Source organism: Podarcis erhardii (assembly GCF_964252035.2).
Source record: "Podarcis erhardii genome assembly, chromosome: 8".
NCBI lineage: Eukaryota > Metazoa > Chordata > Lepidosauria > Squamata > Lacertidae > Podarcis > Podarcis erhardii.
Genome location: NC_138499.1, coordinates 62,121,676 through 62,135,235, shown reverse-complemented (window position 1 = coordinate 62,135,235; position 13,560 = coordinate 62,121,676). Strand labels below are relative to the sequence as shown.

At 43.8% G+C, this 13,560-nt stretch overlaps 1 protein-coding gene across 3 annotated transcripts in view; it reads right to left on the bottom strand.

The window, feature by feature from the left end:
• JARID2 (jumonji and AT-rich interaction domain containing 2) overlaps positions 1–13,560 on the bottom strand; it is a 190,667-nt gene that overhangs the window by 24,386 nt on the left and 152,721 nt on the right. For all 3 annotated transcript variants that reach the window (XM_081873349.1, XM_081873350.1, XM_081873348.1), the window contains exons 6-7: positions 9,502–9,731; positions 308–1,337 (exon numbers count right to left, since the gene is read on the bottom strand). In XM_081873349.1, the coding sequence (XP_081729475.1) occupies positions 308–1,337; positions 9,502–9,731 (1,260 nt within the window). The remainder of the gene's footprint in view (positions 1–307; positions 1,338–9,501; positions 9,732–13,560) is intronic.

The following is a 13,560-nucleotide window of genomic DNA, read 5'->3' as shown; positions in this document are numbered from 1 at the left end:
ATTTTCTTTAGGCATAACGTGAGGTTGCCTTGAAACATGAGCAGATATGCCTCTTTTGCTCTAGGAGAAGTAAAACAACATTTCTCTATAGCCAGCAAAGAAGGATCAACATGTTTAAGTGAAGCATAACAGGGAAACAGCTCAGTATGCACCTGCACTGGACCTGGCTTATGAATCAGCTATGAATGAAGCCTAGTGTCCTGCAGTTTTCACAGGAGGCCTGTCAATCTGAGAAGGAACTGATGCTCAAAATAGGGACCTGCTATAAATTGGGAAAAGAACAGACAGAACACAACAAAGGACTCACCTATGAGTGGAAGCTCATCCATTGTAATGCCCTGAGATTTGAGGTGCTTCTTGATACAGGCCAGCCGCTGCACATTGGGCCCCCAGCGCCTGCTCAGCTTGTGAATGTGTTGTATTTGCGTCACAAAGCGCATTTCTTCATTCAGCTTGCACTCGGGCCTCCAGTCGGGAGGAGGGATCACCCTGCACATCCCATACTTCTCAACCTGAGCACGGATCGACTCGATGTATATCAACGGGTCATGGAACTCCTTTGGGGAAGGCTTGAAGATAGGGATCTCCTCCATCATGGCCCACCCAGACTTGACGCTGACCTTCTCGTGCTTCCCCGTTGAGTCATGTGGCTTGTGCAAGGACTCGGTTTGAGAGGTAGAATGATTTTCACAGGAGGCATTTTCAGTTTTGCTATGTGCTTGTTTCCCTGGCATGTTCTTCCCAGCAGCAGCTCTCTTCGGCCTGTTTCTTTCCAGACTTTTCTGTGGCACTTCCTGACTTCCAGGCTTCTTCACGTGGCCGTTCAGCAAAGGCTTCTCCGCAGGCGCCTTTTTGCTTGGGGCTTCAGCCACGCTGACTGGCCCCTTTAGCTTCTTGGTCGGCGACTGTGTTTTGTCTATGTGGTTTGCCTCTTCCAGTCTCCTTTTTGAATTGCGCAGCCCCTCCCTCAACTGCCTCCCTACCTCCTTAGTGCATGTCTTTTGGTTCAACTTGCCATTGACCTTGACACCGTTAACAGCGGTATTGTTGGGCTTGGCCACTCCAAGAGATAGCACCTGTTTGCGGGTTTTTGCATTGCTACTTTCCGTTTTCCCTGAGATTGTATGGTTGACAGGTGAACTGGGCTTGTGGTGATTTAGTTTGGTTTCCTTGACCAGTTCTTTCTTGGCTTTGGTGTATGTGACAGTTCCTTTCGTCACTGTTGCAGTGTACTTCACAGTTTTGGACGGTGAAGGTCTGACTTCTCTCATCTTTTTGGCACTGGCTGTGTTTGCACTCGGAGATGACATTCGAGTGACACCATTGACCTTTGAAACCTAGGGATTCCAGGACCATCAGGAGGAAGAAGAGACAAAACAGGAGGGGGGAAACCAATTAGTAAAAAATCACAATAAGCCTCAGGCCCTCTAAAAACCGATCTGAGAGGGAAATATATGCCTTGCAGCCTTTCAACAACATTAAGTCACATTATAGAATGTATTGGACTTCACTCAGTGGAGAGCAGAATCAGTCTCTTTTTAAAGCAAATAAAGACAGAAATATAAAACAAGGCTTTGAAGTGTGGGTGTATCTTTAGTCATCTGATGCTGTCTACTCTGAGTGAGAGTGCATCTATACCCAGTCTCTGCTTCATAATGAGACTGTGCATGATGGCTTGTTCTGTGGTTTGCCTCTGGGAGGGGCCTGCCGCCCTCTCCCTGGGCCCTGGACTTGCTGCTGCCATGCCTCACGTCTGTCACTGCTTCCCATTTCTGAACTTTTCTGGCTCTGTAGATGTATTGTGCGTGCTTGCTGATGCATAAGACCCCATCTGAACTATATATTTAAAGCAGTGTCATACCACTTTAAACAGCCAGAGCTTCCTCCAAAAAATCATTGCCACTTGCAGTTTGTTAAAAGCGCTGAGAATTGTTAAGAGACCTCTATTCACCAGAACGACAATTCTCAGTGTGGTTCAACAGTCCATCCCTCTTCCTAGGGAACTCTGGGAATTGTAGCTCTGTGAATGGAACAGGAGTCTCAGGACAATTCCCAGCTACAGTTCCCAGGATTCTTTGGGGGGACCCACAACTGCTTAAAGTTATATGATACTGCTTTCAATGTATAGCGCAGATGGGGTCTTAAAACTGTCACTGTTCAGAAATACGCACAGCTTGAAAATATGGCAGGGGCAAAAGTAAGGATGCCTGGCAGCAGCAAAAGATACAACAACTGGAAGGATCCAATTTCTCAAATCTGTTTTGGGGCAAAAGTTTCCATATTCCATATTGGAATTATTCCAGTCTATGTCTATTTGAGCCACATGCATACAGCCCCACTGGGGACCCAATGGGAACTGATGCTCCTCGCTTCTCATTTCAACCAATCCTCCTTTTCCAATATTAACCCCCTTCCCCCACCCAATTCCCATCTACCAAGGTGTCTACTCATTTGAACTTAAACACAAGCAAACTTAATAACCACTAATAATGTAAAATTACCAGAATCTCTCCCTATTTTACTGCCATAAAATAGTAAGATTCACAAGTGTGCACACAATTATATCCAATATGCACCCAAGAGATTAGCATGGCTCTGAAGCATCCCACTTCCAGAATTATATTATAGCCAGGAGGTACAAAATGTAATTCAGTAGTTATGTTCAGATTCTATATCCGCCCCCACAAGAAGTTTGATGTCTAGGCAGTTTTGTTTTTATTCAACAGCAAGTTCCTGAAATAGTTAGTTGCAAATGACAGGACCCACAGCTAACAAGTTTTATTGATTTCAGTGGGAATTTGTTGCAATTTATCATTTGTTGAATTTCCCCAAATATTTATTAAGTGTATAATTTATTAATTATGAATTTGTAAATGTATGGATTTATTATGGGGAGAGAAAAAACAGGTTTACATGTTTCAACTTTGTGTTATATAACTGCTGAAGCCCAGTACTTGTTAAGAGACAGCAAACAGATATCCCAAAAAATGCAGTGGCGTAATAAACATTACACAGCAACCATGCAACACATCTTTCCAACTGTGCTTATTATTTGGTCAATAGAGCACCAAGCTGTATGAGTGTGCAAGAATCAATGTGAGCGAGCACGTGCAATGTTTAGCCTCAAGTACTATTTCTTGTTTAGTGGCACCAGGAACCATAAACCTGAACCTTTATTCTCCAAAGACTGTGCTTCTCTTTCCTACTGTTGCCAGCTCTAAGAAAGGAAACCCAGTGCCTCCCAAAAGGTTCAGTGGCAGGAAGCTGTGTGGAAGCTACAGCACCTCCGCGGCAATGAGAAGCCACATCTGCCAAATTTCTTCCTGCCATGCAGCTACAGAGGATGCAGAAACCTTCTCTGAGCAGCAGCGGAGCTAGCTGCTCGGGCACCCGGAGCGGCACACATGCCGTGCACCCGGGGGCAGGGCAATCCACCCATGGGGGAAATCTGCCCAGGGAGTGGGCTGATCAGCACGGCAGCAGTCCGCCCACCTGGGGGGGGGGCGATTGCTGCAGTGGCAATCTGCCCAGGGTTGTTTTTGTCAACCCCCCCCCCGGGATGGCTCCCGAGATGAACCACCCCCCCCCACCTCCCTTCCTACCCCCCTGTCTCTGAGGGAGTGGTTTGCAATCCTAATCACATATTTCACTTATGTTTATTTGGAATAGGATGCTGTTCAGCAAGGAAAGCTACTCAGAAGGGCTACCTAGGAAGAAGCAGACATCTGTAAATGCATAAAACTCTGCTTTCCAGACAATGAGGAACAGCACATTAGGACACAAAGGCCTAGAATGTATTCCTAGAATGTAGAAGGGATTGAAACACGCTGTTAAGCCACCCTTAAAACACAGCAAGTTTGCTTGCTTCAAAGAGTCAGGTGATAGGATACTTGTTAGAACACAATGTATAACAGTTAAAGCAAACTGACTACAGTCATACCTCCGCATATATCCCTCTGGATACGTAAACTGGGATGCGAACGTGGCAAACCCGGGAGTATTTTTCTGGGTTTCCCGCGCATGCATGTGCAGAAGCGGTCCTCCGGTTGCGAATTCCTCAGGATGTGGCCAGACCTCCGGAACGGATCCTGTTCGCAACCGGGGGTACCACTGTATTTATAGAAGAAAGGGGAAGCCACAACTAATCAAAAAGATTTTAAATTAACACTGCTTTACAATTCTGTATTTGGTCCCCCGTTTATAAACAGCTTTGCATTTCCCCCTCTGTAAGCTTTACTACACCTAATACCACACAGGCACCTAGTATTCATGCCCTTTACATTGGATGTGCTACAGTCATGATTTCATTATCTCCAAGAGATGCAAATGGTTTAAGCAGGAACCTTAGCACAGCTATCTTTCATGAAAGTGTGGTCAGGTTTTGCTAAAATATAAGGAACAGTCCGTATTCGGCACATATGTTAAATGTGGGGTGCATGATATGACAGCATAGGAAGACTTCATGTGATGTCACAGAACATTCCATAGCTTCGGAATGACTGTGGCTCAGTGGCAGATCATCTGCTCTGAGTGCAGAAGGTCCCAGGTTCACTCCCCAGCATTTCTCCAAGTAGGGCTGGGAAAACCAATGACCTGGGCTCAGTATACGACAGCTTCCAATGCTCAAGCATATTTTACCCCACATCAACATGAGCCTGGATAGCTCAGTTGGATACAGCGGGGTGCTGGTAAACGCTATAAGGATGCAGGTTCAATCCCTGTGTGGGACAGCTGCATATTCCTGCACTGCAGGGGGTTGGTCCCTTTCAACTGTACAAGTCTATGATTCTATAAACCAGTGCCAGAACTGAAGGCTTAAAATCTCACCAGCCTCAGCTCCTAAAAAGACACATCCTCACTCCCACGTACGGCTGCACACACAGCATTTCTATAAAAATTCCCTCTTTACCCCTGGCAGCTTGATCCAATAACCTTATAAACACAGTTAGTTTGCTTCTCACAGAGCTTCAGCAGTTGGGGAACATAACTTTCCCCCTAATGAAATACTATTGTTTCAGGCTCCCCCCCCCCCATTTCTTCATTTTGGTGACATGACCACAGAAACACACGTTTTAAAAACACACTCCGACAAACATTTGACACGTATTTAGAGTCAGAGGTGATGCTGCTCTTATCTAACGGGGTTACAAGAACAGACAGACAGTTCAGGAGGGGAAGAACGAGGTCAGGGGAAAAGGGTCGGCAGTCAGCAGAGAATCAAGCAACAGCAGGAACAGTGGTGAAACGAGGCTGGATCAGGAAGGTAAGTTGCAGAAATGAAGATCTTGGTAAGCACCTTGAAGGAAAAGAGCAAAGGGCTTCATCTCAGAGAAAGGTTGTGTCAGAGCAACATTAGAAGACGGGAAGGAGGCAGGCAGGCAGGCAAGCAGCATACTGCACATGATTTTGGAAAAACAGTGAAAAGGAGAGAGGCAAGCAACCAGTTGTGAAGTAAAGGGAATTAAATTTTCTAAATTGTGAACAAGGAGGTAGGTCCCCCTTAAAAAAAATAATCTTGCTTTTGAAATGGAGGGATTAAAACTCTCAGGAGGACTGCATACTGGTTCCTTCGAAACAAATTTTGTGTCTGTCTTAACTGGCCTATGACTGAAACAAATGCAAAGTACACGTTTTTAAAATTTTTAAAGGATATCTATGCTGCTTAATAATCAAAAACCTCTAAGGGATTTACATGAAAGTGGGTGTAAAAGTCTCAAAAAAACCCCAGTTGTAGCCTCAAGAAAAGACTTCTGGATAGGGTAAGATTATAAAGTGACAGAATCTCCATAACTAGTTTGGACACTTGGAAAGCTCTCTCTCTCTCATACACATGCACACATACATAAACATTCTCTCACACTTAATTTATTTGCCAGCTGTAAACTCTAATAAAAACTGCCAAGACAGAAACTTCTGATATTACATAGAGAATTTTAGAAATGGCAAACCATCATGACCACTTAGGTGCAGAAAAGTACTTCAATAAAACCTCAAATGAGATCCTTTTGAGCCAGCTAAGAAACTGCATGGATGCATATGTTTTACAAATACACACTTTTCAAGCTTCTAAAACAGTATATAGGAAGACTGTGGGATAGCTCAGTCGGTAGAGAACGAGACTCTTAATCTCAGGGTCGTGGGTTTGAGCCCCATGTTGGGCAAAAAGATATATTCATTGCAGAGGACCATCATGGTCCCTTCCATCTCTACAATTCTGTGATTCTGCATCAGTGTCTGAGAGCACATTGTGCATTCTCAATTTTCCATCTCTGCTTCCAAACAGAACGTTCCCCTCAACCAAGTGGTGACGTTAGAAGGAGACGATACTGGGATCAACTTAGCAGCTGGTGATTTCCCCCATCTGCTTACTATGGAATTTTTTTTCAGATACTTTACTCTCTCTCCAAAAATGAAGTCCATTGCATATCAATAATAGGGAAGAAAAATATTAGTCTAGTTTCTAGATTTCACACAGTTAACTTGGTCTTTATTTTGCATAAAATTGCCTTAGAAGAAAGAGCCTTCTGGGTCCCAGGTGCAGAAGAGAGCAAAAGAAATTGCGGTACGCAGTTTCTTACCTTTCTACTGTTGACATGTCTCCCCCCATTAACCAAAAACACACAACCTTTGTGAGTCAGCCTATTAAATGTCTGCACTGCTGGCTGCGGAGGATCACCATAGAGGTTCTAGTCCCAGAGTTCCATCGAGGCAGTGCTTACACTGATCACACAAGAAAGAAGTCAATTTAATTTTAAGAAGAAGTAACAGTGATCAATCATTAACCTTTATCACTTGTTACACAGACTAAACTAATCAGAAGCACATGCGCGCGCACACACACAACTGATCTTTTTTGTTTTCTCCAACCAGACAAGTAGAACACATTCTGTCTTCACACTTGAGTGAAAAAGCTAAGCGTTCTCTTAAACCTTTTTTAAAAAAAAAGAAAGAAAAGAACCCTTAATATAAGGGGCCAGCTCATAATCTTGCATCAATTGTATGACCTTCTCTTGCATAATCAATAGAGGGCCTCCTTGAGTTAGGTTTCCTCTCCTTTCAAGTAACTGAGAAAGGAGCTAGAGAGCAAAGCAGAAAAAGCAGGGAAAGAGCAGAGCACACACAGCAGAGGGAAATGTGTAGATCTACAAAACAGGAAAGACATTATAGAAAAGTAGAAAGGGGGATGGAGCGATGACTCGGGCAACAAATGTCTTCCTTTCGGGCACAACTAATAATTTGACATTCATCCTAAGAACATAAAATATAATGCTGTGATCTAATGCTGAGTTGTAAATCTTTCTATATGACTATTTCTACTTTATACTAGGAAAACAGGATTTTCATTACAGGAGTTCACCGCTACGGTGAATTTATCTATAGACTCTCATAAGAAGAGTGACCAAGGAGGTTACTTCTAGGATTGACTTGGGGAAATTGCAGAAGATATTTCATCCCTTTAATATAGCAACATTAACCAAATTTGTCTGGCCTGGGAAAGGGTTTTTAATTATCTGTCTGCCTCACTATTTCATTACAGTATTATGCTTGTGAGTGTTCTGTTTATGTTTAGCATGTGCTGATGTCGCTATCTCAGAGAGATACAATTGTATGAGAAGACTAAGAGTTAAGGGGGAAGAGTACACCTTTAGAAGTGCCATCAAAACCTTTTCACACAGGTGGCTTGCAAGATTATCTGCAAGAAACTGAGGGGGCACGTGGAGGAAAGAAGTACTGGAATAATTTTCCTGTTTTTTTCTTAAGCTTCCACCCATTTGCACTACAATGCTGGCCCTATTCCTGTTGCTGTTTTTAACAGCATACCAATACCTGTGTCGAGTCACATCTCCTGTGCTTTTCTGGACCATCCAGAAAACATGTGTGTGTATATAAGGAATTTCTGATCATATTGCTAATGCTGTCTCATTCTGGGATGTTGAAGAACCTCCATCTTCAGATTCTGCTCAGTCTACTTGTTCAAATGAACACAGGGAAAGCTGAGTTGTTGTTTTTTTCTACAATCAAACGGTATATAAATTTTAGGAAGCAAATGGAATAAATGGTGATATTACTACTATGGTCAGGTTTGGTAGATCTTTCCTAGCTTCATAAACCATGAGCACAGGGGCCAACCGTCCTGTCCAGCACCTCTTCCCACCCCCACCCCCCCTCAACTTTCATGCTAGCTCCACCACCTCATTCACAGGCCTGTATTAAGCCAGAGGTTTCCTGTAATGTCCAAACTGGGGAACTTAATATCTTTTAATTAACCATGGTAAAAAGCAAAGACCTGACCCTGGTTTATTATCCTGGTTTGTTAACTTAACATTAAGCCACAGTTCTCTAGTTTAGACATAACAGGAAACTCTTGGCTTAATGAAAGTCAGTAGCAGAGCACTGAAACTGATGCCTAAGGAGAGGAGGTGGAGAGGCAAAGCAGGGCCACTCAGTCTCAACACTCACTTCTGGCTTCATAAACCATGTTTAGTGCTGAGAGAGATCATCTGAACCTGATCTATAAGTCAATCTCATCTGTGTTAGCCCTTCTGGTTCTGCATGCAGATCTCAAGGGGGTGTCTATTGGTTTACATTTACAAAGATCTAAATCAGGCAGGCACATATTGGCAAATCATGGCTTGGGGGTTCCTGACCTAACTGCTAAATATGGATAGGGAAGTTACCTCAAGGAGTGCCAATAGGCAAACAGCCAAAAGCATTCAGGTCTTTCCAAGCCTTCTCCAGCTGAATAAACATCAGCCAAACAAAGCCTTGCTTTAGGCTCTGTTGGTTCATGGAGGTACTAGAGATTTCTGGCACTATATCTAAGAATCATTACCATAAAGAGAGAGAGAGAGAAATAGATATTGAGAGCACAACAAAAGGCAGGGGGGACATTGTATAGATAAGGGCCTCTAAACTCTGAGGTGCTGAAATTTAGCGCAGACACAGCAGTTTTCCTACAGAACCTCTTCGGTAAATTTGAAATAAACTGAGGATGTGTTTATTAACTGTAGCCATTCAATCTTTTGCTGTCAACTGGGGGTGTGATATGTTAATCATGGCTGAGCTTGCCTCCCAGAAACAGGTTTTGCTTATAATGTGTTTGGGGTAGGAAGGGAATCTTCTGTAAGTATCATGTGCCATGTAATGAATTGTTGTTGTTTTAAGAATTCTTTTCTCTCTTTTATTTGTTAAATAAATAGGTTTTTTAAAAGACCCTGTCCTCAAGGAAACCTATATGGAACTCAAGTTTCCAAGACTGGGCTATCCTGGTCGCACAGAATAACACGGTCATGTGAATTCGTTCTTACAACCAATCAGACAGATGTTTTAAAACTGTATAAGAAGAACCCTCATGCAACTAAGGTACGGTAATAAAGTGTGTGTCTCCTTACAATACAACAACATAACAGGCGACCTAAGTAGAACTAGCATTCAATATACCTCAAAACATCTCAAGATAAATTTGGACAGTTTTGTCCCAACTGGTGCACCACACACTACCTGTTTCCTTAAATCCTGAGCCGATCGATGAAGGGTGTGGTGGTTGTTAGAATTGAGCCCTTTTGTGGAAAAGCCCATGTTTGTTGAAGAATGGTGATTAGCAGCAGCCTGGTCTTTGCGACTCTCAGTCCTGTGTTCGCCATTTCTATCCTTTCCTGGCGTTGTGTCTTTGACTCTGTGTTTCTGAACATGTTCTCTCTCTTTTGTTGATTTGCTGGATCCGTTGAAGACTGTGAAGGGAGAAGAAACATTTGTGAGCAGAAGAAGCAGTGGAAAAGAACAAGACAAGCACAGATTCCAGTTCAGACTCCTTTTGAAAACAACAGGACAAAAGCAGCAGCAGTGACAAGCTGATACTTTTGGGTGATATCCAAAGTCACCACTCCTTCCCAGTGTCAAATCTGATCTGAATGGTCCCCCAATCCTTCAGAGCAAATCTGGGGAGCTGCAGGGGAGAGGAGAACACAATCCCACAAAACAAGGCTGGGGAATCTGAGGATCTGACTGGTGGGCACCAAATCCTTCTCTCCCCATCCGTCTCTGCGCCAAGTTTGACAGGTGGGCAGTGGTATCAGGTGGCCCATTTTCACCCCATGTGGTGCTTTGAAATCCCAACAATCAGCTTCAAGTTCTGTTTACTGTTCTGTGCAGCCCTCAATGTACAGAAGACTAAGGCAGGGTACTATGTTACAGGTAGGTAGCCATGTTGGTCTGCCATAGTTGAAACAAAATTTAAAAATTCCTTCCAGTAGCACCTTAGAGACCAACTAAGTTTGTTATTGGTATGAGCTTTCGTGTGAAAGAAGTGTGCATGCACACGAAAACTTGGTCTCTAAGGTGCTACTGGAAGGAATTTCTTTATTTTGCAGGGTACTATGGGCAGGGTTTTGCAGGCGCAACCCTCTATTTGGCCCCGTTGTGTCCCTACTTGCCCCATACCTGATGTCACAAAGCTTGGCCAGAGCAGCCTCACAGGACTAATGGGTGGACCATCACTACTAAGAAGCAAGTAGCATACATACGCAAGGGTCGGTTGCTGGTCAAGCCACCTCAACCCACAGGCCACTATCCTTTCTCTGAGATAATGTGGATAATGGTGGTAGTGGTTATAATGTCTAGCATTTATGGGGCACTTTCAAGTGTGTGACAGACCCCAAGAGAAACATTTTCTCAAACAACAGATTGCTTAATGTCCTAAGGACAGCAGAACCACAGGGGGCACAAGGGCAAGAGTAGAACTCTCATGCTTTTAGTGACGCCACTTCTGGTCTGTGGACACAAACACTCATCAGGGACTTTAGCTCTGCAGCTGTAGGAGAACATGAAGTATCAAAGCATTTCACACTGATAAGAGGAGGACAAGAGAAGATTTGCCAAAACCCACCACAAACACAACTGACTATCCTTTTCCAGTCCACACTGTTAAAACAGAGCTGGGCATCGAGGGAAGTGGAACACCAATGGTTTCATGGTGCACTCATGAGGACACAAAGCTAGTGGCACTTGCCAGAAGCCTGCCAACTGTTTCCTACTCGACATGATGCAATGACAAGGAACGAAGTTTTGAGTAGCAGCAGTAGATGTCACACAGTAAGTACATGCTCATTCCACAACAGTATCTTTTTGCGGAAAGGTATGCAGGAAGTAAGATATCAAAAATGCTTTGAATGATTATGGACTGGAAAAATGCAGCCTTTTTTTCAGCCAGAACTCGCAGGTGGGTGCCATTGCAATTATAAAAGAATGAGGGAGGAGTCCATGGTGAGTTCCGGCACCTCTTTCTAGAAAAAAAAGCACTGGAAAAATGTATTGTAATGTTTGTGTTTGGAATTTCTAAATATTAAAAAACAAGGCCAAAAACAAACAATTAACATTTCAGGCTCGCTGTGTATGCCTTGCAGCTTCTGAGCTCTAAAGATTAAAAACAAATGAAAACACTTCAACACTGTCATTACCCTGGCACAGGCCAACTAATGAGCTAGTCAAATACAACAAGGCAATGTCACATGGGAATTATTTTTTAAAAAACAAACCTGCCCCACCACTTTCCCAACATGGTAACCACAGCATTATCTCAGAAAACAGTTTAACCACGAAAATTATCACACCCTGCATTTGGGTCTTATTCATGTTGCAATATAGATCAGTACTGCTCCCAGGCTCCCAAACAGTGCACTTTCGGTTGAGCAATAATCATGCAACAATAATACGGTGGTTAACTATTTCCCTCCCTTTTCTTTTAGCCAGATGTCAACTGCAGTGAATGTTATGCACATTTCTTGGTTTTATTTATTTAATTAAAGTGCTTTTTTACTACCAACAGATTCCAGAGCAGTGAACAAAAAGCACTGTTATATTTATCACAAACAGTAAAATATGCAATAAAAACACAATGTTGAAGCTGCAGCTAAAAACATATAGAAGTCTAGGGCATCACACAAGTAAAAATAAATGGGAAAAACTGAAGTGTCTTTACCTGGCACTGAAAAAGTTGTAATGTCTGTCTGGGCCAGGCACAATTCTTAAAGGGAAGGGATTGCATAACCAAGGTGCCTGCTGTCTCCTTTATTGTTATTTCCAGCACTTCCAATTAAATAGGCAGTTAGGGTAGAGCTTCAGCAGCAGATCTCAAAACAAAGGCAGGGTAGTATAGGAAGGGGTGCTCCTTCCAGTATTTGGGTATCAGCACCTTAAATTGGGTCTTGAGATAAATAGGCAACCCTTGTAGTTCTTGATTAGTATGACTAGTGTAGTATGGATATGCCTAGATCCCAGTTAAAATTCTGGCAGCCATTTTCTACATTAGTTGAAACTTCTATGTTGCCTTCAAGGGCAGCCCCACATAGAACACATCACAGTAGTCCAACTGGGAGGTTACAAGAGCATGAATCACCATGGCCAAGAATACCTTGTACAGCAATGGCCACAACTGGCAACCAGCCAAAGCTAATGCCTCAAAGAACCCTTGGGCTTCTAATGACAAAGCTGGAGCTAGGAGCATTCCCAAGCTGCAAACCTGCTCTTTTACAGGGAGTTTAACTGTGCACAGAACAGGTTAAATACTAATTACAGGAATCCAGGAACCATCTACCCACAGTGCCTGTGCCTTGCCAAGATCCAGCTTCAGTTCACTGGCACTCATCCAGGCCAGGCACCAATTCAGAATCTGCACAGTTTCATCTGACTAAAATGGCAGAGACAATCAAGAGCTGGTGCCAGGAGCAGGCCAGCAATAACTCACACGGCGTCAGTGAAATTAACTCTTTAGTCAAAGAAACAAGACAGCTCAGGGGGCCAGGCCTAGAGAGCACAGCAATTCTTCTTGGTAGATCTTGCCCCTATGAGGCAGTTGTGGGGACTGAAGGTCCTCGCCTTCCCAGTTCCCACAACTCCCTAAGGCTCCTCCTCTACTGGTTCCTTCCTAAGCAATGAAAGGCTCCGTCATCTTGCCTGTTTTTGCTCTGCCCTCTTCATACCTCTTTGGCTTCTCGGAGACCGGGGAGAGGGAGCTGGTTGCAGCAGGAGGGGGAGGCCCCCTGGCTTCTTCAGCAGCCTGCCTCATCTTTGCCTGTTGGCTCCACTTCTCTCCAGCCTCCGGTTCTGGACTGAACTCTGCCACAGACTCTTCTTGCTCACTAAACCCTGCTATGTCTTCAGCTCCTGACACCTCCTCCTCCCAGTCTTCTCCCTCTGACCACTCATTGTTGTCCCATCACCAATCCCTGGCTCTGAGCCTTCTTCCTTCGGGGGCTCCCCAGCTGGTGCCTCCCACCACTCCTCTGCCGCTAGCCAGTCTATGACAGCTGAGTATCATCAGCACTGAGATAACACTTCGCTCCAATTCATTGAATGATCCCACCTCTCAGTGGCTTTATATGCCATGGTGTCAAGTAGAGCCCCGTCAATGCCAGCTTCTGGAACCAATACTGCAGGTAAGAGTGGGACCATAGAAATGTGTCCTGTACACCCATCCAACTGAGCTCATCCACTAGGCTAAACATAGTCAATGGTATTAAACACTGCTAAGAAATAAAAGAAAACTGAATTGTGTACACACGT